The sequence below is a fragment of the Pagrus pagrus genome, assembly GCF_965226575.1.
Source record: "Pagrus pagrus genome assembly, chromosome: 5".
NCBI classification, from domain to species: domain Eukaryota; kingdom Metazoa; phylum Chordata; class Actinopteri; order Spariformes; family Sparidae; genus Pagrus; species Pagrus pagrus.
Genome location: NC_140189.1, coordinates 14,428,651 through 14,453,127, shown reverse-complemented (window position 1 = coordinate 14,453,127; position 24,477 = coordinate 14,428,651). Strand labels below are relative to the sequence as shown.

The 24,477-nt window shown below is 39.3% G+C and overlaps 1 protein-coding gene across 2 annotated transcripts in view; it reads right to left on the bottom strand.

Annotated features, from left to right (window-relative positions):
* Positions 1 to 24,477, bottom strand: part of LOC311256836 (mitogen-activated protein kinase kinase kinase kinase 4) — a 69,832-nt gene that overhangs the window by 27,207 nt on the left and 18,148 nt on the right. Inside the window, exons 5-16 of one of the 2 annotated variants that reach the window (XM_084352203.1) lie at positions 24,219 to 24,329; positions 21,966 to 22,056; positions 21,653 to 21,783; positions 19,377 to 19,431; positions 19,146 to 19,224; positions 17,360 to 17,532; positions 12,099 to 12,171; positions 11,474 to 11,597; positions 10,953 to 11,069; positions 10,230 to 10,364; positions 5,408 to 5,473; positions 236 to 580 (exon numbers count right to left, since the gene is read on the bottom strand). In XM_084352203.1, coding sequence (XP_084208329.1) covers positions 236 to 580; positions 5,408 to 5,473; positions 10,230 to 10,364; positions 10,953 to 11,069; positions 11,474 to 11,597; positions 12,099 to 12,171; positions 17,360 to 17,532; positions 19,146 to 19,224; positions 19,377 to 19,431; positions 21,653 to 21,783; positions 21,966 to 22,056; positions 24,219 to 24,329 — 1,500 coding nt within the window. The remainder of the gene's footprint in view (positions 1 to 235; positions 581 to 5,407; positions 5,474 to 10,229; positions 10,365 to 10,952; positions 11,070 to 11,473; positions 11,598 to 12,098; positions 12,172 to 17,359; positions 17,533 to 19,145; positions 19,225 to 19,376; positions 19,432 to 21,652; positions 21,784 to 21,965; positions 22,057 to 24,218; positions 24,330 to 24,477) is intronic. The other variant, XM_084352204.1, reaches the window with a different exon arrangement.

The following is a 24,477-nucleotide window of genomic DNA, read 5'->3' as shown; positions in this document are numbered from 1 at the left end:
TTAACCTTCAGGTGAAAGAGGTCTGTCAACCAAGATAAGGATGAAGTGACAGACCAAAAGTAGAGAAAAAAGGATTCAGAGGCAAGAAAAAATAGCAGAAATGAATCATTAAACTCAATGAAAGTGTCCTCACTTCCACTGAGTTTAATGCAAGAGACAGAGCGAGACAGACTGAAAGATGTGGGTTGTCGAGGTGATAAAAGGTGCTAGACAGCTGAGGGAGGCAGGATTTTACCGCTGAGCGCTGGCTGTTTGCAGGGCGGCTGGGCGAGGAAGCAGCAGCAGCAGCAGCGGCAGCAGCAGCAGCAGCAGCAGCAGCTGTGTTCCCACTATTAGCTGTTAGCTTCTGGACGGCTGCCACAGACTTCTCTCTCTGCCTCTGCCTCTCTCTCTCCCTGTGTCTGTGGTCGTGCTGCAGCGACAGGAGCTGGGTTTGGTCCTTGGGCAGGGTGCGGTGGGATCTCCTGCCCGCTGAGGGCTGCTGATGCTGAGCCAGAGGCTGGGGCTTGGCTTGCAGCTGTAGCTGAGGCTGGGAGAGCAGGGCCTTGTGCTGAAGCAGCTGGTTTGGAGCCACGGCTCTCTATGTAGCAAACATGAAAAGCACACATAGAAACTGACGGAGCCTGGGAGCGACTGTATGAAATAACATACATGCACATTTCAGAGATCAAGATTTAGGACTTCTTCAGAGGGAACCTTGAGACCTGTCATTGCAAAGTGAAGAAAATAATCCATCTAATTACCGTATTAATATAAAGTGCAAATTTTTGTCGTTAAATTTAGATCATTATAGACTTTCTCAGAATTTTCCCTTTACTGCATTTGAACCCTCTGTTAGCTAGTTTTATATAAACAGATCATCAAGACATGCCCTATTATAAAACTAGAATTTCATTTTCAACTGATTTCAACCCCTGTTGCCAAGATTAGCGAAATCCGCGTAATTACACTTAATTAGATTTTCTATTGTTTTGTTAAATTACTTTGTCATTTTGTTATTTTGATATGGTAAAACGGCTTAATATTTGCTAATTAAATTTACGGTAATGCCATAAGTTATCATGTAATTTCAGCTTCTGATTAGGAAAGAATTGATATAATATAAGATGATACTTTAAAGGTGTGATACGTAGGATTTGCCAACTATTCAAATTCATTATAATTCACATATTCCTAGAGTAACTCCTAACTGCTGCTAACTGAAGCTGTAGTTAACTAGTTAGCTCAATTAGCCATGCAGCTAGCAGTCCAGAGTGGGAGTTTGGGGACCAGGGGAGTGCTGGTGTTTACACCCCAACCACACTGCTAACTTCAGTAGATATGTTGGTAACATAGACATGACATAATAACATCAAAACTGTTATTTCTTCACACTCTGTTGATATGTACATTTTTTAATGTTTTCAACTAAAACTCCTACATATCTCCTCTTTAAGGTTGTTCTGAGGTGAATATGCAGACTGGAGGAATGATACATATGTTGACAGGTCAGTTTATGTATGACTTTCCCTTCACATATATTCATATAAAATGTACACAAAACTTTTCACAAGTTTTCATATACGTGATAGCTCCAATCAAAATAGACACTCCCAGGTTTGACAAGACAAGCCACTGTTCATGAAGCATGTACTGGATCATCAAGCACATTCAGAGCAGCTGAGTTAATTCACTTCTTTTGTGTAAAACATAGAGCAACATGTGAAAACATCCATAAAAAAGGGATTCAGCCTCATGCTGGCAGTGAAGCTTGGACATACGACGGCAGCTGCTTCTCTGGCTTGTGAAATGGATTTGCAAGCACAACTTTCTCCAGAGGAAATGCAATAAAAGCACAAATAAAGCAGCCCGCCTGTCAACTATGTCCCACAACTCTGATTTTCTTAGGGTTACAGCTGTCTTAAAATCGCTTTCTGAAACGGAACCAAACGCCATTTTATAATGCCAGGAGGATGAATTTCAAAAGAGGATGACAGATTTTTCATAGACATTGCATTTATGTACATTAGTCGTAAAGTTGTTTTACATTTTTGCAGATCGGCACTGAGACTGAGCTCCAGTTTTGCCTAAACAGCCCAGAGAAGATGAATATGACGTTACACAGCAGTGCTTTTGGTTTGATTTGCGCTGAGGTTAACCATATATAAAAAAAGACTATATGACACTGCAGGCTTATACACTGTCAGTTATCCAGGAAGCACACACACTCCAATTCATCACTTCTGCTCCAGTGACCGTGAAAGGTAGTTTCAGGGTCACAACAACAAGACACACAGTTCCCTCCACTTCAGGAGAACAGAGAGAAAGAAAATGTGTTGAACCCAAGACATGAACATGGCTGCCACATGCCAACCAGATGAGATGAGAAATAATGCTGCTTCTTGAGAATGAGAGGGCACAAAGTGAAAATTCTCAACATACCGTACTAACCACGTTCAGCTAATAACACTAAGCCATGGTACCACATCAGCTTTCTTGGTCCCTGAGAACAAGCCCTATTTTCACAACATTTTTACAAATCACTCCATGGCAGCCATCTGCAACATGGCATCCAAATTCCAATGAAAGAAAGGTAACTGGAATAAGAATGCCGAGTTGCTCTTTTCCACAGTGAATAAGAATGGTGACAAACAAAAATATGAGCTCATGTAGGATTGGGTGATATGGCCTTAAACTATCATCACAGTGTTTTTAAGCTATGTCAAGATACATGATGAATGTCTCGATATTTTGAAATCTCCTGAAAAGCATTTCATAAATAAAGCAGAATAGAGCAGTAAGTTAAATAAAAACAGGAAAAGAGAACACTTATGCCATATCAAGATATAACGGTATCTAAAATTTAAGACGATAACTAGTCTCACATAGGGACGGGACAAAATACGATTTTTTTTTGTGAATTATAAGGATAATTGTGAATTGGGATATTCGTGAATAGTCTCACATCAGTCAGTTGAAAAAGCTGTCTACCTTGATAACGTACACTACTATATGGATTTCCTGATTTATTTTGAATTGCCACGAGGGGGGGCACCCATACTTCCGCTCATTCCAAAACCCTGTCAACATGGCTGAAAGTTTCCCTTGCAAAGAGACCCTTTTCACGGCAGACATTTTGACTTGTCAAAGCAGGAAAAGCACAGGTGGAATTTCTTACAATAATGATGGCTGCATTAGGTGAGCTCATTCCAGGGCTCTGGTATTGCTCATGCTCATTCATTGACATGGCTTACTGTAAGACTTTTAGAATGGAGAATGGAGCCATTGTTAACATTGGTCACACCTGTGCTTCTCCTGCTGTGACAAGTCAAAATATCTGCTATAAAGAGTCTATTGTATCTGCTACAAAATCTAAAGTTAAGTCGGATGTGTCATGATACTATGGATTCCAACCTAAAGAAGGACAGGCAAGTGAGGTGCCCAACACTCACCAGTCCATGCACAAACTATCTGCAAAGTAAATGGCAACAAAACTCATATCTGACATCTCACTCACTCACCAACATCTTTGTTAAGTAAGTTAACTACAATTATTGCATATTAGCTGTCAGTCAAATAAAGAGTAACCTTAAATTAAATTCTTGACTGTTTGTGAACAGTAACGCAAAATATATCCATTACCCATCTGTGTAGTGTTGCAGGGGGCTGAAGAGATACAGTCCAAAAATAAATCTTCCTCCACGAGTTAATGATAGTCCTTTCCTTCAATTTCCTGACTCTACAGACTATAGAGTAAAAATCAAAGGCAACTCTCGTTTGACCAGAGACTCATCACAACATGACAGAAGACAGGTAGGACAGAGGAGAGGAACAGAGAGGTGAGGGACTTGGGGAGGCACTCATGAGAAGAAGAGAAAGCGTTTGAGAAATCGAGAAGTGACAGCGAAAACGAAATCTTTGGTGAATTTGTATGTCTGAAACCCCCACTGAGATGAGATAGTAACATTTTGGAAGAGAAAAAAAAAAAAAAAAAAAAAAAAACGACAGACAAGTGGAACGAGAGATGCTAGAAATGGAAGAGGTTACACGCTGTGACTGACGAAGGGAGGGATGAATCGAGGAAACAGGCGAGGAAAGAAGAGAGAGAAGGCATGCTGGGCTCAGCAGAGACAGAAGGATAGAGAGGCAGAGATGGAGAGGGAAGGCTTTAAAACAAAAGTGATGGCATGCTGTGATAAGCACTGGTTTAAAAGCTTGTCAAGATCTGACACTACTGGTACAGCTGAGTGTGTGCCACTGTTCAGCCCCACACATAAACAGAATTAAAAATCCCGATCTTTGAATGTGTCCTTGAGTGAAACATGACAAACTTCTCCAGCCTCAGTAGTGGTGTGAGGCATCCAGAGCATGACTGAAACACTCTGTCTTCCAGTATTTTAATACATGCACAACATACAGACACTCAGAGATGATTTATTCTGCTTTTCCCTTCCCTCCTCCTCCCTACTCCAGCACAGTGTCTGATGATCCTTTTCTCTTCACCTCCCCTCACTCTTTCAATTCCTGTCATCTTACTCTGAGTCAGTGACACAGACAACACCATTAAACTCGTCTCTCTCACACTTACACCTGCTCTTGGATTCAGTCTTTAAATCAAAGCATTTTCTCTCTTCAGCTTTACAAGATAATCTCCTCATATCATCAAAGTGAGAGAATCTCTACTTCAGAAGTCACCAAATCTGTTTTGCTCTGCAACCAGCCATTATTATTTCAATATCGATAAAGCTGACAGTTATTTCTGATTAACCATTTGATCTATAAAATGTTTTAAAAAATACAGGAAATTGTGCTGAAGCCCCCAGGTGATGACGTTAAATGTCTTATTTTTTCTGCCAAATCATCCAAAACCCAGAGGTATTGCCTTTACGATCATGAGAGACAGAGAGTCTGGTTGCATACTCATTTCCTGACAATCAACCAATCATTTACCCTAACAACTAACATCACACTCATGAAGATTTAACCATAAATAATATAGCTTTCACTCATTAAACACAAATAGTTTAAGACATGAAAAGATAAATGAAAAAAAAGTAGATAATCACATACGAGACAGAAACCTTCAAATAATGTAGGAATCAACAAAAGAAAGACAGAAGAAAACACTCAAAGTAATTAATGAGAGAAACACTGAAATGAAAGAGAGAAAGAAAAATGGAAAGCAAGAAAGAAAAAGAGAAAGAAAGAAAGAAAGAAAGAAAGACATCTTGAAAGGTTAGCACTTAAGACAACCCACCTAACACATTGTAAACTCCCCTGCAATGTGTCGTTACCGACCAAAACCATTAGCGGCATTAAGAATGAGCCCACATCCTGAATATTGTAATTCCACCTGCCTGCACTCAGATGAAAAATGGAGGACTGAATGACAAGTAAATGAAAAAAATATAAAGTGAAGGTTCGTTACCTGCTCTGCAGAGGAGTCCAGAGGCCTTACTGACACATCGGCACTCCGCTGTCTGCTTGTATGCTCCTGTTGAAGACACACACACACACACACACACACACACACACACACACACACACACACACACACACACAGACAGCCACATGGTTGAATTCAGATATCTGTCAGTATGTTACATGATTCCACGATTATATTTTGTTTAACTCTAACAACGACAATTTACCTCAACTCAAACTCCAAAATCATCTTGTTACACATTATTGTATTTGTATAACGGTCCTCATTAGAGTAGCAATACACTGGCATCACACACACACATGCACGCACTCATGGAGGCTAACTTTAATTAGGGTATACTTCGGTCCTGAGCAGAATTCTGAGAGGTGGGAACTGAAATATTCAGAGTGTGCAAGATGGCACAGAGCTTTTAGCCAACGCCCCCAAATCTAAATATTTCATTATGACCTCTTTTTTGAATTTCTCCTGGAAAAATCCTTGCATGTCCAGATAGTCCAAACTGGATACTTCTACATCAAAAGTGTTTAATTAAATCAACTAGATTTAAATATTTGCAGTGGCGGCACCGCTGCCTTTAGACGTGTTTACTCGGCTTGGATCTGAAGGGCCACATTCAGTAGAGCTGAAGCTCAAACGGCAGCTTAACTGGATGACAAAGCTTCTGTGATGAAGTTTGTACAGTCGATAACAAAGTCAAGTGCCCTTCAAGATAAAATCCAAGGTGAGCATCCACAAAGAAGTTCAATCTAGTCTTAAGAACGACAGTACAGACATCAGCTACCCATCAGTGCAGGCTGAGTACAGAGACCATACAGTAGTTGTTCTACAAGCCACTGACTGCATGTCAGCTAGTAGGTAAGAAACAAACAAGCACTAATGATCAAACATGCACCGAAACCCCCTTTGCAGCAGGAAAGTACAAAGTATTTTTGGGAAATGTGTATGTGTGTGACATCCTTGTGATAAAATAAGTAACTTTGGTAAAGAGAGACACACGTTAGCCTTTTTACTTCAGAGAGAAGAGTCGAGGGTGCTCAGGAAGTTCAAAGAAACTGTGGTGAAGGTGCTCTTTGGTCGAAACACTGAAGCTCAACAAAGAGAAGAAAGAGAAAAATCCAAGGTACTCGTCTGGCAAAAAGGTCAAAAAGCCTTTATTTAGATTGCTTTTCACACTGAAATACTTGCTTTTGAACCTTTTTGCCAGAGAAGATACTTTTTTTTTAGCCATTTTATGATTTTATACTGGAAACAGTTGTAAGTGTGGACATATTTAAGCACTGCCCTTCCTACATTCAAGCATTTACACAAACTCCCATCTGGGGCTGTCCACTGAAAGCACTGTGCTACCCTTTGCCACTGGTGTAACTGGGGGTTAAGAGTACCCAAAGAGAGTTAAGCCTCTACAGCCATGCTAGTGGCTCTGTGACGTAGTGCTTAGGTACAGCTGTGCTTTGCAAACAACCAAATATTAACATGCTCACAATGACCATGTTAAAATGCTAATGTGCAGAAGGTTTAATGTTACCATATTCACCATGTTAGCTTTGCACATTAGCATGCTGAAATTAGCTGATTTTGACAGCCATGGGATCATGGGGGCATGAACATTTGTAACAAACTTCATGGCAATCCATCCAATTGTTTTCAATTTCACTCAAAACTACAAATGTTAATCTCAAGATGGCGCAAGAGGAAAAGTCTGGGGATTCATCCTCTGACGACCATTAATGTCTTCCAACATTTAATCACAATATTTTTTTAGATATTTCAGTCTAGTCAACAACCAGCCTCCTTGTTCACTTGCATGGTTGATTCTGATCTGAGATCTGGGTATTAATTACCTTTATGTTTTCCATGTCTGTTTGTTGGTTGGTTTGTCAGCAGGTTAACACAAAAACTACTCAACGGATTTCCATGAAACTTGGATGGGGGGTCGTCTTGGCTATGAATAGACCCCATCAACTTTTGGTGTGGATCCAGATAAAGTGATGGATCCAGGAATTTTTTCATATTTCCTTTAACATTATGAGATTTAGACATTTTTGTTAATTTCTCAGGGAATAATGCATGCAGTTTTTATAGTAAAGAAGCAGCAGCATTTTTGCATTGGCTAAAGCCAGTCAATGGTAGATAGTTTTACCACCACAGCAATGCAAACCAGGCAAAAAAAAAAAGCCTGATGATGAAACTTTGCTGCCTGTTCACAGTAGTGGCACCTTTAAAACTCTAGTTCAAGCACTGTGACTAATAGCAGCTCAGGTGAAACTCCAAGTCTTGATCAGGGTCGCAGGGTCAGGACCGTATCCCAGCATGCATTGAGCCAAGGAAGACCACACACAGCTGCGTAATTGCACCCTTGATCATTCACTTTCCCTGCACAGTGTGGCGACTCAAACCCTACACTTGGATATATGTGACGTGAAGCTTGCCAAATCAATCAATGCGTGAAATGATTGAAACCGCTGCACCCGCACGAGTTCTTCATCTGACAAAATACAAGACATCACATCACACACTCACTGAACCTGTCACATAATCAAATGCAGATGCATTAAAACTTAATGAAGCATCAGATAGATCCATTAAGCATGCTGAACTTAATGACTTAGAGGCAATCTGTGTAATCAGAATCTAATACATACAGATAGCTCTCTGCCACACACACATAAGCACACCAAACAGACATATAATATAACTAGACAGATATTAATAGCATTGAAATACAGTGTCTTCTACATGAAGAATTCGCAGTGGCTAACCTGCTCCTCCGTGTTAATAATCGCCTACTGAAACTCACTGGTGTGTGGGATGGATTCATTAAGAATGTGTTAAAATTAATGACTAAAAAATGAGTCTGAAATAGTAGAAAGAGCTATCTGTCTTTGTTTAAAAATGACTGGAATTGGCAGAGACACTTGAGACAGTGCACACACACAGACACACACACCGTGGGCACACAATTGGTGCTTTGTACGGTTCCTCACAGCAAAGGTGATTTGTGTGATGTCATAAATGAAGTTTTAACAAGGTAAAAGATCTTTTTTAAAGACCTTCACACAGCAATTTGCATAACAAGCAAAACAAAGGATTTCCGAAACTTATTCAATCTCCACCTAATTTACAAAATCGTTTTAAAGTGCCATGGCACGGCAATTTTTTCTATACAGTATATGAACCTCTTCTTTTATATAAATTTAATTCCTCAAGCTTTGATTCAAGTTGCACCTGAATACTGCAAGTCGCTTGATGTAAAATGGATTAAAAATGAGAAGAGGGCTGCCGTTTCTAGTATTATGATGGAATTAAAGTTGATGTAAATGTGTACAATAGGTCACTCTCAGTCTCATAAAGTGTCTTCCACACTTGATAATTATAAAATTTACAGCTCTGCCCTTCAAAACCTCTCTTCTAGTCCGTCGCTTCGAGGAGCGGATGTTTTTATCACCTGGGTGACAAAGGCTGACAGGTGCAACCACTACATCAGCGCAGTGTGCATCAAACACACCTCAAGCTTACAGGGCTTCTGAGGAAAACAAGTTCATGTGTTAACTCGCTGCGGCACCAAATATTCAGGGAGCCCAACACACACACACCCGAGTGTTTCACACACTCACCTGACATGAGGTATTCCTTCCGACAGTTAACTTGGGTTGTTGGTGAACATACACATGATGTAACTCTAGTCTTATATTAACTATACATCCCAAGAAATCTAGACTTGAGAGTATTTTATTCATAAGTATCCAAGCTGTCTGGCCGAGTAGTGGCAAAAAAGTCACATTATAAAACATTATACAGGCTTCCCATCATTCATAACTTTCTTGAGTCAGCTTTTATAAAGTGTTTAAAGGGTAAGTCCACCAATTAAAGTATAAAGTCCTGTGTGGCTCCAGAGGAAACTGCTGATAAATCTAGTAAAGTGCCTCCCGTGAAGTCACTCAGTGGCTATGTTGCATTGTGGGTAATGTAGGTTCTTCAAGGCAGTCCATCGGTCAACTAACCACACTACATGCAGCTTCATCTGGAGCCACAAAAGGCTTAATACTACTTTTTTCACATATGCAGTAGTACTCCTCAAGACCTGTTAACATACTTCACAAAATCACAAAAATGGATGTGTAGAATTGGGGGAGTTACCCTTTAACAAACAACAGTAAAGGACACGCAACACAAACAAGCTACTGCTGACAATGGAACTTAATACCTTAAAGCTGAAATGACTGTTTTGGTTTTACAACCTGAAACTTTGGTGTTTTGGTGAAAAAGTTCTGACAAACCAACCATCTGATCAGCACCAATCAGCAGACACAGTAAGAGACTAGCTGGTAATCATAGTGGAGCATTAAGCAGCCTGAAGAGCCACTTTAGAGCCTCTAAAAGGCTGTTGAATATAGGACAGAGCTAAAAGAAGGGAGACTAAATTTGTCAGTTGGCCAGACACATGACTCCAAATAAATGTTAATGTGGCTCCATTTCTCCTCGATGTATAAATCGTTAACTTGCTGCACTGCATCCCAGTGGACGAAAAAATGTCTTTCCCTGAACAAGCAGTGATTTTAGACATAATAATGTCCATCAGACACTGTGTAATTAGCTATGCTTAGCAATTTGTTTGACATTAACATTATGTTAGGCATGCTATCATCTGATCAACGATTAAGTATCTTCATGAACTGAATTGTAGAACAAATGGAGATTTTGACTTGTGATGGTTAACCGAAAAATGTCAGGGCTCAGTAAAAGTCAATGAGAGCACCACAGATTCATTTCTAGAGTTGAGTACAAAACCAAAACTTCATTTTACCTGTCTCCTGTCACTCCTCCTGTTTCTCTCATCCACAAAAACTCTGTTGTCGTGGAGATCAGACTCCTCCCCAAGCAAGATCTCTTGAAGCTCCGCCCACTGAAAGGCGCAGTCTGACAGCTGCCGTCTCTGCTGCTGGAAACAGCACATACAAAGCAAAGCTAATCACAACAGCATACACAAACAATTAGAAGGCAGCTCCAAAACTATAGAGGGCAGCATAACCAGACTGAAACTACTGTCAGACTATCGCCTTTTTAGGCACAAAGTGGTGTTATGAGACAGGATGGGCTGGGCTAGCTGGTTAGCATGCTAAATTCAGTAAATACATAGAAGTCTTTGATATAACATCTTCACACTGTTGAAAATGCTGCTTCCTTTTTTGAAAGTTTTTAACCTAAAATTCTGCCCATATTGTACACACTGCAGCTTTGACATCAAATACACTTTTTACTACATGAACTACAATTCTTTGGAAAGTTTTAGATCATCAACACGACACATACAACTCAAAGTTACCATGGTAGAAGATGCCGTAAGAGCAGTTAAGGTGGGCAGAGTGAGGTTGTGACTCAGCAGGTGAAAGGTGACACTCAAGTGCTTTCTTGTTAAGATGGACTTAATAAAACATCCCCATTCCCAGCAGCACCCCTACGTACTGACCTATAAACCTGACCTCTGCTGAGTGAACACAGAGGTAAAATGTGTTTATGCAGCACTTACATCCTCTAACTTCTGCCGTTGCTCATGTTGCTGTTGGATCCTCTTCTGTCTGTCAGCCAGTAGCTGCTGCTTGTATCGTTCCTGCTCCGCCAACTGCTGCCTGTGCTGCTGTAATGCCTGGACGTGAATAATCATATGATCATTGTTCAAATAAAATTACTTTTCTCTAGACTCTGCATTAGCAAAACCCAAACTTAGTTATGTTTGACTTTGATCCAGGGTCAAATGGCCTGCTGTTCAAACTGTGATATGAAGCAGTTACAACTAAAACTTTAAAGAGACGAAAGGCTAATTGCTGAGCGCGAAATAGGATTAGAGCTCAGAGAGGACATTTTGGTAATGACTTTACTTTTCCAACTAACATGAGGATTTTTCCCATTATTTCTACTATTACTACCACTTATAATCAGGGCTGCAACTAACAACTATTATTATCATTATCATTACTGATTTTGATTTTATTTGATTACTGCAAATTATTTGATTACTGCAGGTAGGTTTCACATGAAGTTGACACCTACCTGTTGTCGTTGTTGAGCCCCACTTCCTGCGTGGCCTCCCTCTCTGCCTCCTTCGCGATCTTCAGTCTGTAAACGTAGAAACTCCCGTCTTAACGTCCACTCGCCAGGAACATTCACGATGGAGCTGAGAGACAGAGAGGAGGACAGCAGCGTAAGTGATAATAACTGTTATCTGTATGTAATGTACTTGACATCCAATGAGATGGTTATGGGCACAGTTCCACACATTCACACACTTAAAGCTCATCTGCGGAGAGAGTGCTCAGTTCTTAGTGCCATCTGCTGTTTTGACGTCCAGGGATGTCAACAGCGAGGCTAGTGCATCTGTTAATAGACATGCAAACACATGCATGCCCTGTGGTGATTCATTAGCTATGTGCTGTATGCGAGCACAGGGGGAGTTCATAATGATACGAGTGTTAATCTACAGATAATGAACACTAATGATGACAGTTGTGATACAAATCTTTGAGCCATTGTTTGCATGTTTACCTTGATTCATTCACTGTGTGTGCTGCTGTGAGTCTACATGATTTCTCTGCTGCAGAAGTGTGCAATGTTTCACTACACACCCTGTGATCAATTCCTCCAACAATATTCATGCAAAGTATGAAAAGGCTTTTACCTTGGTTCTCCTTCCTCCTCTGTCACCTCATCCTCCTCTTCTTCACTGCCGCTGTATTCATACTCTGGGCCCTCTGAGAGACAAAGAGGCAAAAGTAGTCACGCATTTGCTTCATATTAGGTGATAAAAAGTGGAGCCCGACCGACATATCGGTTGGCCGATATAATTAGCCTGTAAAATATGCTGTTACATATCTTTGTCGCAAGTGTGTAGCCACATTATAGGTGTCATTCAAAACATGTGTGTTTATCAGCCAATAAATCAATACTGAAAAATGTTACTCCCTAATATAAGTATCAGCATCGGATTGGAAAATCAAGTATTGGTCGGGCTCTGATTCAAACCAAAAATTACTCTCCTTGCAAGGATCTATGTAAATGTAATATTAATTTAGTGGCACTTTTTAAAAAATTATTGAGATCGATATTACAGCTGAAACGATTAGTAAATGAATTGATCCAAAGAAGAAAGGAAGAAAATTAATCGGCAAATATTTTGATAATCGATTCATCATTACATTCATTTATCTGAACAAAAACACCATAAATTCTCTGGCCCAGCTTTTCCAGTGGAAGGATTTTCTACTTTTCTTCATCTTAAATTGTTTTAAACTAAATATCATATGACTGGTGAGACAGAACAAGATATCTGAAGACATTACTTTGTATTTTGGGAAGTTGTTCATGTTTTCCACTATTCTCTAATGTTTTGTAGACAAATTGAGATGATGAAAATAATAACCTGTTGTGGCTAGGGCTGGGAATCATGGCCTTAAAATAAATCATAGTTTTAGGCTGTATGGCGATAAACAATATATATCTCAATATTTTTAAATCTCCTCAAAAGCACTCTATAAATGTTAACTGGGTGACAAAATTAAATGGCACAATATTGTAGAGATGAGTACTTTCACAAAATATTAATGCAGCAGTATGTAACTTTTTTTATCTTAAAATAACAGCTTCAGATCATGTCGATGGTACAGTGTGAACAAGGTGAATGGTGTCTCTGTCACAGCCACTCCACCACCCTATCATTTGTTTCTGCACTATGTAACTTCAGTGAGAGGGCAGGATCACAGCGTTACATACATGTTTACTTCAACATACAAGTTTTCAACACATAACATTTTTATGATATTATGAGTCTTGTTTGTAGTTAGCACCTACATTGTATCTGACAAATTGTTTCAGACCTGGGATTTGTATTTACCACATTGGTGTTGCACCCAGTAACTGTAGGGGGCACCAAATCACACAAAATGGCAATTTCTACATAATGTTGCTTTAACACAATCAGATTTTTGATAAATGATCATAAGTAATGTGAATATAATAACTAAGTGGGTACAGACAAAAAATAGAACAAGTACAACAGTGTGGTAAGTTCAGAAAATGACATCACTTTCCTGTAATGCAGCCTTTAAAACCAGGAAAAAACAACACTTATGTCATATCAGGATATGACAATATCAAAAATCTAAGACAATATATTATCTCATACATATAATAATATAATATTGATATATTGCTCAACCCAAGTTGCAGCCCTAATCGCTGTATCAGAGAGGATTTATGTATGCGACCATGTAACAGTAGACATACACCAGCTGCAGAGCACTGGTGGAATCTGTCCCACCTCACTCTGGTGTTCATGTTAACATCAGTCTGAATGTGAACCTACCACGTTCTCTACTGTAAAATTATGTGTCAGTGTGAGTCAGAAATGAGATATGTTTCTGGGTGGTTCTTCGAGTTAAGCTTTCTGATGTGTTTGCACTGGTGTGGGTATTCTTCTCTGGCGCACACCACTGTGTCTCTGGCTTTTTGAACCAGCCACTGTTTCATTAAAAATTCCTCCGTGACTGCTGTCTCCTTCCTTCATCGTCTACTGTGACTAGCAATTTTGTCATTATCAAAGCCACACAAAAGTATAGTGTGGGCAAACTTGGGCAACAAGAAAGTAAATGAGTGTCTTGTTTAGTGGAAGACATCTGGGACAGAGTTGTTATACTGTACCGAAGCTTAAGAACTGTAAGGCTGAATCACCATTTCTTTCTCTTTGATAAGCACCTCCTACTCTCGGGTCCATAACACATGTGAATTAATGTTTTTCTCTGCTTACACACACCAATGTTATGGACATACCATCTTGATTTTACTGTTTTGGAATGTATATTAGGCCATGGACCTAAAATGATTAGTCAACTAGAATGGCTCTCAGTAGAACCCATACCAAAAGTTAATGATGTCTGTTCTGGATCATCCATCCACGTTTCATGGAAATCTGTTCTATAGTTTTTTAAAATTCTGTCGAGCAACCAACCAACCAACCAACCAGTCAGCCAGCCAACGGACATGGCAAAGGTAATTGATCAATCAGCTGTTAACTATTAAAATAACTGCAAACTATTTATCGTACTAATCCTTCTGAATAATTCTAAAGAGATAAAGTCCAACTTTCTTTGATTCCAGCTTCTTAAATGTTAATATTCTAGCTTGTTTACTCCTCTATCGCATTTGGAAAAACTCATCAACATTTTCCCTATTTTTCAGCCATTTTCAATCAATCAACAATGAAAGTAAATGTTAGTTGCAGCCATAATTGTATAAATTGTAGGACTTTCTGAGTCTCTGGCCGTCACATGACCACTACACAAAATGCACTGCACAGCCCAACACTGTTCCAGGGCGCTTACTGTCCACAGGCCAGAAAGATGGGCCAGCCAGCTTAGCATAACAACATTTTGCCGACATATGGTGTGAAAGTAGCTCAGGCTAACTTGAACATTTGCTTGACGGGCCATATGTTGCCATTAACACGCTGAAACGTTACACAATACAGGTGTGGAAAGAAGGAAGAAGACGGACAAATTCTACTTTTGCAACAGACGGAGGAAATCTCTGCTCTGCTGCTGTGATGTCATGCTTGAACGTTTTGGCTCCTGTCGCGTCATTCTGAGCCAAAGCTGCAGGAGAGAGAAGCAATCTGAGGGTTAATGCCTAGTTTAGCTCAGCGAGAAGTGGGCCATGTTTTTTTTTTTGGGGGAGTGATTCATCTTCCAAAACATAGACCGTCTTTGTCCAAACGACACTCTTGGGTATGCTGAAAATGACACATCCTTTTTGCATCATATCCGGAGCATTTCTTTTCTTTTTTTCATTCAGCAGAGCCTTTTTTCCCACACGCACACTTACACTCCTGGCATTTCATTACTCTAGAGGGGCATGGGGGCACGCATACATACAAACACACACATACAAATCTGATCCGAAACACTTAACATGCACACACTCACGAAACACATGCAGCATGCAGCAAGTCCACCAGTCATTAGTGTGTTTTTATAAGCTAACAGAAGATTAGAACCAGATGGCCATTCTGTTTCCTCCTTCCTTCCCCTCTCAGCTTCTCTCTCTCTCTCTGGTCTGTTCCTGTGTCTCTCTCTCTCTCTTTCTCTCTGTTGTGATCACTGTCTCTTTCTGTCTCTCATCCCTCCACCCTGCCTGTCTGTCAGTTTTCCAAATGAAAATGAATAAACCTAATGGACAATACAAGGACCAAAGACTGCTTGAATACCAATGTGGGAAAAACAAAAGAAGAGAGAGTCATAAATATCTGTCTTCTCTTCTCTTCTCTTCTCTTCTCTTCTCTTCTCTTCTCTTCTCTTCTCTTCCCCTCCCCTTACTCTTTCTCTCTCAGTTTCACTGCACATGCAACTCATCCAGAGTATAATTCATTTTTAGAACAGAGGATAAAACTCTCCCACCCCCCTGCCCTCCATATTCCAAATGTGCCTCTTGCTTATTTGTCTCTCCGGCCCTCCTCCCCTTTCCCTCTGCTTCCTCCTTCTCAATTTCTGTGTCTGTCTGTTGTGTGAAACATCGTCCCAACTGAACACCGTCAAGAAGGAAAGGTCAGCCGTGTACAGCCTTTTGGCCCGACCCAACACTCTTCCTCTTTGGCTCTCTCCTTCATTTTGTCTGGCCGTCTCACTGTCGCCCTTCCTCACTGCTCTCCGTAGTCAACTCAATTAAAATATCTGGCATAGCTGGTACAGTTCAAATTCAATTTCAAAAGCTTTATCGGCTAGGGAAGTCTGCTGTCGTGTACGAACTGCATTTTAAGTGGTATAATCATACACCAACTGTGCATCCTTCCCTAGAAGTGAAAATACAGCAAAGTGTGATAAATGCAAAAGAAATTTGTGAAAATGTGTGTAAATTGTGAATAACACCAACAACCTAATGAAACATTTCCATAAACAGCATGCTATTAATGAGCAGGAATACAGTGTTATTTCACAGCCTGAGCAAACCAGCTGCTGTGCCATCAGTGCAGCTGGTGCACTCTTACTCTTAAAGTGTGCTCATATTTTTTCCACTACAAGTGGCCTGAAACCCACCTAATGCAATGATTTTTTTAACATAATGGAAAATCTATTCTACAAAGTGGCCTATTTGTAAAACGTTTTGAAATTCCATTAGTTATCCAAAGAGTTGATTAAATTCCTCAGATGTTCCTGTCTGAGAATCAGCTCTGAAAAACCTAAATAATTTGAGCAATGAAAGACAGAGAGCTCAATCGAGAATAAACTATGTGTTAAATCATGTCAAGTTAACAGCACTTTTTCTTTCTGTGTATTTTTGGACGGGTCAAACCATTAGCCCTGTTGGTTTTTGTTTTACAATTTATGTTAGTGTGTATGTGGGGAATTAAATTAGCACAGGCCACCTGCCAAATACAGGGCAAATGTCGTCTGTGGCAGGTAAAACATTCAAGTCACCTGCCACCGAAACATATAAAGATACAATATGTAACATTTAAATGTCTAGTAAACCCTAGACCTGTGTTATATATTTTGTTGAGTTGTGTCCTTATAGTACATAATCCCCAATGTTTCCAACAATTGGAATTTCATTTAAGGTAACTGCTTTTCAATTTGTCGCCTGTTTTCAGAGAGTAAAGAAACAAAGCTGTTGAACTAAATGTAATCTGAATAAAACTTTCAAACGTTACCCTTACATTTTGTGAACCTTTCTGCCTGAGTCATGTCAGATATATTTTCATCTGTAATGGTTTTAACAATGATACAACAACTCCCATGGTCCTACACTACTTAACAACATCCTCAAACTATTATTTTGTTTCGATGGTCCTACTGTATCTGTTAGTACATCCATCTATCTCTCCCTCATATCTTTATCTCTCCATACATCATTGCCTGGTACAGTATATCTACTGCATACATTTCTCCCCACCTTTCTCTCTCTTCTTCCTGGTTCTATCCAGGTGATCTTTAAGCATGATGCGAACTTGTCTCTCATTAGCCAGATCTTTGATGAAAGCGTGTCTCAGCAGGGCGTCCGTGGCTGGCCGATGCAGGTGGTTTTTGACCAGACAACGATCGACGAATGACAGGAAACGCTTCGACCTTTGAAAGACAGAAAGAGACAGACAAAGGAAGACAGCAGAGGGAAGCGGTTAGCATGAAAAAAACAGCTTTGCGAATGTTATAAAAACATGTAGTGTTTACAATGTTATCTTTTGATTGTCCTGTAACTCAAATGGAATATTGAATGTTTTTAATTAATTCAGGTATAGGAGTGAGAATTCTGATCCAGAGGGCTACGATGCAATTAAAAAAAGGGTTTATTGAAGCATCACATTTTTTAATTTCTATACATGATTTACTATTTATTACTGCATGACAACACAGTCCATAATTAAAATAAACATATGATTTTCCTTCCATTATATTTGCTCAGACTCACTCATCTTCACCAAAACTTAAAAAGTAACAGAGCTCAGAACATAAATATGACGTTCATGTCTCTTATGTTTCAACATCCAATTGGTTCAGTTGCAAGGAACGTACAGCTCTGTCTTACAAAACCTTACAGGCCATCATAATGTTGACAATTGGGTTTTAAATGTCTGAATAATGACTTTTCTGCTTCATGACATAACCTTTCAAGAGACAATAGCGATACATCTAAGAATAGTTTTTTTTCCCCCACACCCCTATTTAGCTATAGGTTTGATCACAAGCCTCCATTTGAGGCCATTTTATTGACTAAAGTTGTCATTACAAGAGTCAGAGCACATTTCATGCACTGTTAAAACATCTCTTTGTTCTTAACTTAAACACTCAAATATCTAACTAACAAGATTGGTGCCCTTTCAATAAGAAAAAACAACCCACAAGCAAAGAACAGCACAGAAAACAAAAATGTGGAGCAAACAAAAAAAAGTGTAAATCAAAATGCACTTTTACATTTTTCATTTACAACTTTAAGTTTTCAACATTGAAATGCAACAGACCAACATGAAACAAACATGTTTAAATCAATGAAAGCCTCCATAGTATCACAACATTCTTAAATATTTGTTAAAAACTCACCTAGAGAAAGTAAACTAGTAATCACTTGTTGAAGTATTACCAAGAAAACTCCTGTCAAAAATGTTGAAGTTTAACTCAGACGATATGTGTCTACAGGAACCCTCCTAAAAGTGTTGAGTTGTTGTCTCACAGAGAACAGGAGGAGGAATATGTGTTGCTTCTTGGGTTTTTGTTGTACTTGACGCCTTCGGGAGGCCCTGAGGTAAAAAGACTGGAAAGCGCAGCACACCCCAGACTGTAGGAGCTATTAAAAGCTGTCCTATGAACTAGTGTTTCTGATGACATTAATAGTGAATGAAAGACAGCACGAGTTCAACTACCAGTTCAATCTCGAGAGCTTATCCATTATAGATGGAGGAGGAGACAGGATGACAGGAGGGTAGGAGAGGAGGCGTTTTTAATAAAGATTAAACATGCCAGCAGCAACATATTTACATAATGTTTGTGTCCATTTTCATAAAGTTTATCTTGTTGACTGCTGATCTTACCAATGCTTTCAGGATTTCTTTGGCCTGAGTTTCTGGTGCATGAAACCCACAAAGCCCACTTTCAAGCCCAGTTTTCAGAAGAGAAAACCTAAACACTGTCCTCTACATCCTGTTGTGTGTGTAAATATGTGTGTGTGAGTGTGTTCACAGGCTTACCATTTCTTTGATTTGAGTTTGGGTGGAGGGTTTCGCGGAATCAAAAACAGGGCTCTCATGGGATGCATGTCACACAGAGCTACAAACGAAGATAGAGTCGAAGCAGGGAAGAGAAGGAGAGAGGAACAAATGGGGACACGAACAGTAATAAGAGTGGGAAAATATACATGCTGACAAAACCAACTGTTCAATGATCAATCAACAATGTGTGCAAGCGTATTTCTAACTTACGAGGAGCTCCTTCAGCCATCTCTAGAGCAGTGATGCCCAAAGACCAGAGGTCACTCTGAGAACATAAGAGAAAGACAGGAAAAGGTTAAGATGGGTGCAAACACACAAAGCTTAACTCAAGTTCTGCTCATTTCCTGAAAACCTTGGACATCCTCTTTATATTCAAACAGTAGATCAGTGTGAGAGAATAGATCCAGGAGTTACAGTTAAGAGTTACTGTTTCCAAGATGTCAAGCCAATCTTCAGGCATTTTATAAAAGAATTGAAGGATCCAAAGTGGCTTCCTTTCTATTATGTACTGGATTTTTAAAGTCAATGTCTGATTACCTCCAGAAAAATATACAATTAGCTGAGATTCATTTTGAGGATGTTTCTGTGAATTATCATACATCTGATCAGGAAGAGTGAACAGGCAGCTTTTTGGGGAAAATAAGAGTTATTAGGCTTGCTTGAAAGATTTTCTGTCAGTAATGAAATTCTGTTATGAAAAGTAATGAAAACTCTTCTGCTGAATACAAGATGATGTAGGCTGAGCAGTCATACATCTTGAGTGAACCAGACAGCTATCACATATTAAAAACAACTGAAGTAATTGCATCCAAGAAGCATTTCAGACGGACTGAACTTCAAATACTGTTGATGTTATCTTTACACCACCCTATGTAAATTTCCGTAGGCTTATACAGTAACGTCAGCTGAAGTTACACTTAAATCAGTCGTCAGTCTCTATGTTTATATTAACGCAACAGAAAGAAAACGGCTCCAGTGATTTTAACACATAAAATCATACAGAATGTGCACAAAACTGCTGAACTGTTACTGTTACTGATACTGTTATGTATCCATGATCAGTACAACCACTGATTGACACTTAAAGTTGTTACTCTAGCCTGCGGGGTACTTTTATTTCTGTGACTAAACTGATAAAGTGCATATATTATTGTTCTGGCCAAACAAGTTACCAGCACATAGCCTGGGAAAACCAAAAGGGATTGCAGTCAGATTTGTAGTCAGACCAATGGAGACACATACATGTGGCTAACAGCTTGCCTACACAGGAGACGTCTCAGCCCTGATTTTCAGTCGTCCATCTAATGTACGTCAGCTGGACAGCTACACCTCTATTTTAATCAATACAGCTGTCTACACAGTGCGGTGCCCTTCTCACTGTCTTGAAGGCTGTCCAGCATTTGCAGGCTGCCGTCAACACCTCCACAGCACACATGAAACACATCTAATGCGTTGTTGATAATGATGATCTACACACATGTTGTGTGTTAACCTTGTCTTTCAATAAATTCCAATTGAACTGATTCCCTCCTTGTCGAATTTCTTAAGCCAGTTTGTAGCATTAGGAAATGGCTTGTGTTTTGCTTGTGCCAGAGTCTTGTAACTGCCTTCCTGTACCGTGCGTAACTACTGTGATTTTGTGTTGGGAAAAACAAAAACATGGCTGGCCTACACTAAATACTGTGCCTGATGCTAACATGCTACATTCACAGGCTTTGCAGACATTGTGTAAGAGTAAAAAAAAGTGTATCACATTTGATTTTTAACCCAGTATGAGACACTTGAATTGACACTCCTTAGTTAGTTCAGTCCAGTTGAGGTAATTACATTTCATCCCCATCTCTGCAGTTTCTTTTTCATATGTGTTGTTGTATGTGGCTGATTAAACGCTATTAAATATTACAGTTTATATTTTGTAGTTTTTAGTTTCATACAACATCACATATCGCCTACAGTACATTAGCTCACACTAAAGGGACAAGAACTTTCACAGTACAACAGAATGTTTGATTTCTTGTTGGATGCCTCACGTGTACTTTCAGAAAAAGGATTAAGTTGGTCTTGTATGGATCAAAACTGCTCAAATCAGAAATAAATAAAGAAATATATACATGGCTCAATAAATAAAATGGAAAATAGTACAGAAATAAATATGTAGATAAATAAATACATTTAAAAATTCATAAATAAATAAATAAATACAATGGAAAATTAAATGGGAAAGGAAGTAAATAGTTAAATTAATACAGAGGCAATTCATGCCTAGATTTATTTTCAATTTTATTTTTGGTGCATTAAATGTCACTTTATTCATATTTATATATTTCTTTATCTTTTTTCTGATTTTGGCAGGTTCAGTCCTCCATAGCCTTGTTGGTGGGAGCTATCCTTATTCTCTGAATTGTTTTGGCAATGTCTCAAAAAAGATTGCTACAAATCTTCAAAAATGTGACAAGAAACACAACTATTTCTATGTCAATAAGTACCCTGTAGTCGTATGTGGCCTCAGGGTTCTCGTCACAGGCGATGACCTCCGGAGCCATCCAATAGGGAGTACCGATGAAGGTGTTCCTTCGACCGATCGTCTTATCCAGCTGAGCTGACACTCCAAAGTCAACTGAGACATAAAAAAAAATGTAGGGCAATTTCACAGCTGAATACAAACACAATTGCTGTCTCTTTATGTGGTGCTTCTGTGGCCGTGTGATTTATGTATGTATGTATGACTGTGTGATTGTTCAACAGTTTCGCCTGGAGGTATGTGGATGAAACCGCAGTGCATGTGTCGATGTGTCATACCCAGTTTGACTTCAGCATTCTCTGTGAGCAAAACATTTTGTCCTTTAATGTCTCTGTGAATCACATGATGGGAGTGAAGATGGGAAAGACCCTGGAAGACATACACACACACAAATAAATACAAACATACACAGTCAAATGACCTATATCGCCATAGACATGAAGTCACAAACACTCACTTCAAAAGAGCCGTAGCATTATGTGTTTATTTTGAAGGAATACTGAATATTGAGTAGATATTATTTCAAGCTTGTTGAACTGCTTTTCCCTTACAAGTAAATTCTAATAGCTTTGCTTTAGGTAGCAGAGTGGCCTAGTGGCACAAGTGATCAGTGGCACAGTTTCGAGTGTGTGTGTGTTTGTACTCTCGCTTCTTCAAAGGAGGTTAAATAAACAGAGGAAGTAAGTCTTATTTCAGACAATGACTTCACCATGCTATGCTCAGTGTATGTGTGTGTGTTTGTGTGTGTATGCTGTGGTGTTGAAACAATGGGGAGACAGCATGGCTGACAGCAGCAGGGAAAACACTGGCGACAGTCCAGAGTCCTTTGTCTGTTAAGTTTATAACTCCTGAAAAATCATCTCACTTTCATTTTGTCCTCGATAACGTCAGCATCAAGGGCAGATATGTTGGAAGTGACTGTGTGTGTATATATGTTTGTGTACAGTAGGTTTGTTACTCGAGCGACAAACACCAACGCAGTGAGCAGTGCAAACATCCCGGAGTCTTTCTCAGGACCTTGTGATCTCTTATAATGATAACCATAACATCTAACAGACATTTGTTCTACATTGGCTTTCAAAGTATATAAATAAAATAAATCAATTATCCCCTAGAGCCATAAGGGGAAAACACGATCCCTGAACATAAAGAACTATCAGTGTCAGTTTGGCTTCTTCTGTTTGTTGATTTGGCAGAGAATCCAACACTAAAAGTAGCATCATGTTTCTTAAACAACAGCAGCAACTCATACAGCCTTTAGTTTGCATCCACACACAAATTACTACCTCTGTTCTTACCAGCACTAAAAAGGGCCTCCGCCATAACAACACCTCACAAACACAGTTCACCCAGGATTCTTTGTGTATGTTTTTCTGTGTGTTGGAAGATTGAGGGTTCAGCAGCACAGCCACAGCGATTTGTGTCAACAATTTTACATCTATACACGGTGAACGGGATTATTTTGAGCGCAAAGGGTTCATTTTCTGCAAAGGCAATATTAGGTGTCTGGTAGTTTATTTTTGGTTCTTTAATAAAAAGTCAAAGGTACAAGCTTGTAAACATGAAACCTAAGGAGACAAGTAAACTGAAAGTACATTTTCACTTAAGACAGAAAACCTCAGTGGATACAACTCAAAATATCACCAAAAATATTGGCAATAATAGCAATGGATGGAAAAAGCATTAAAGGGTAACTCCACCAATTTTACATATTAAAGTGTTAAAGGGAGTATGTGAAAAAAGTAGTAAAGTTGCATTGTGGGTAACGTAAGTGCCAGATTTTGAAAAGGAATAAAACTGCGTGGGAGTCGATTTCTCTGGTTCTGTTGTATCGATTTTGATAATTTGTTTCTAAACTTTTCATGCTAGACCAGTGGACAGCTTTTCTGAACCTCCATTAACCACAATGCAACTGAGACATTGACAGACATCACTCGAGGCGCTTTATCAGATGACATGCAGCTTCACCTGGAGCCACTAAAGGTTTGTTACAAATTTTTTCATATATCTAGTCGTATTACCCAAAACCCGTTAACACATTTTAATGTGTCAAATTGGTGGAGCTACCCTTTAATTCACATTGCCGCTACAGCTGGATGAAACTTGGCTTTGTGGAACCTCAACAAATCTTTCAGCAGCTTAAATCATTTAAATGTTGGATTGTGGGTCAGTTTTGGATGAATGTGGCAACCATGGTGGAGTAGCTTGTTTCCAATGACAAAAACAAAGCACTTTGCATTACTACCCCTCTAATTTGAGCTATTGACTGGATTCTTCTCCATAGCAATGGTGCCAGAGGCCACTATCCAAAACTGATGAAGATGACTCTTATAAACAAAGCTTAAAACACAAAAAATATTATCATAATAATAATATCCGGGAGAAAAAAGTCTTCAGGGACCAGCCAGCTTTAACCTTTGCCTATTTGACACCAGACTCAACAAGTGACTTTGTTGTGTCTACTTTACAGTTAACAGTGTCTATGTGTACTGTAGGGAGTGCCTGTGTTTTTTTTTTTATGTCAACCTTACCCTGAGCACCTCTCTGCAGATGTAAGCTATCCAGTCCTCCTTCAGACAGTTCCCCTTGGTCTTCTTGACCAAGTCTGTCACAGAGCCAGCTCCACAGTACTCCATCACCAACTAAATGGACACATTCACGCACATGTTAGAAGCCAAAACAACTGTGATCATAACGTGAATGATTTTGAAGGAACACACAAAAAATGATTTCAGAATAACCCAGTAGCGTAGTGGCTACTTAATAAAAATGAGTCATTCTTTCATTTTC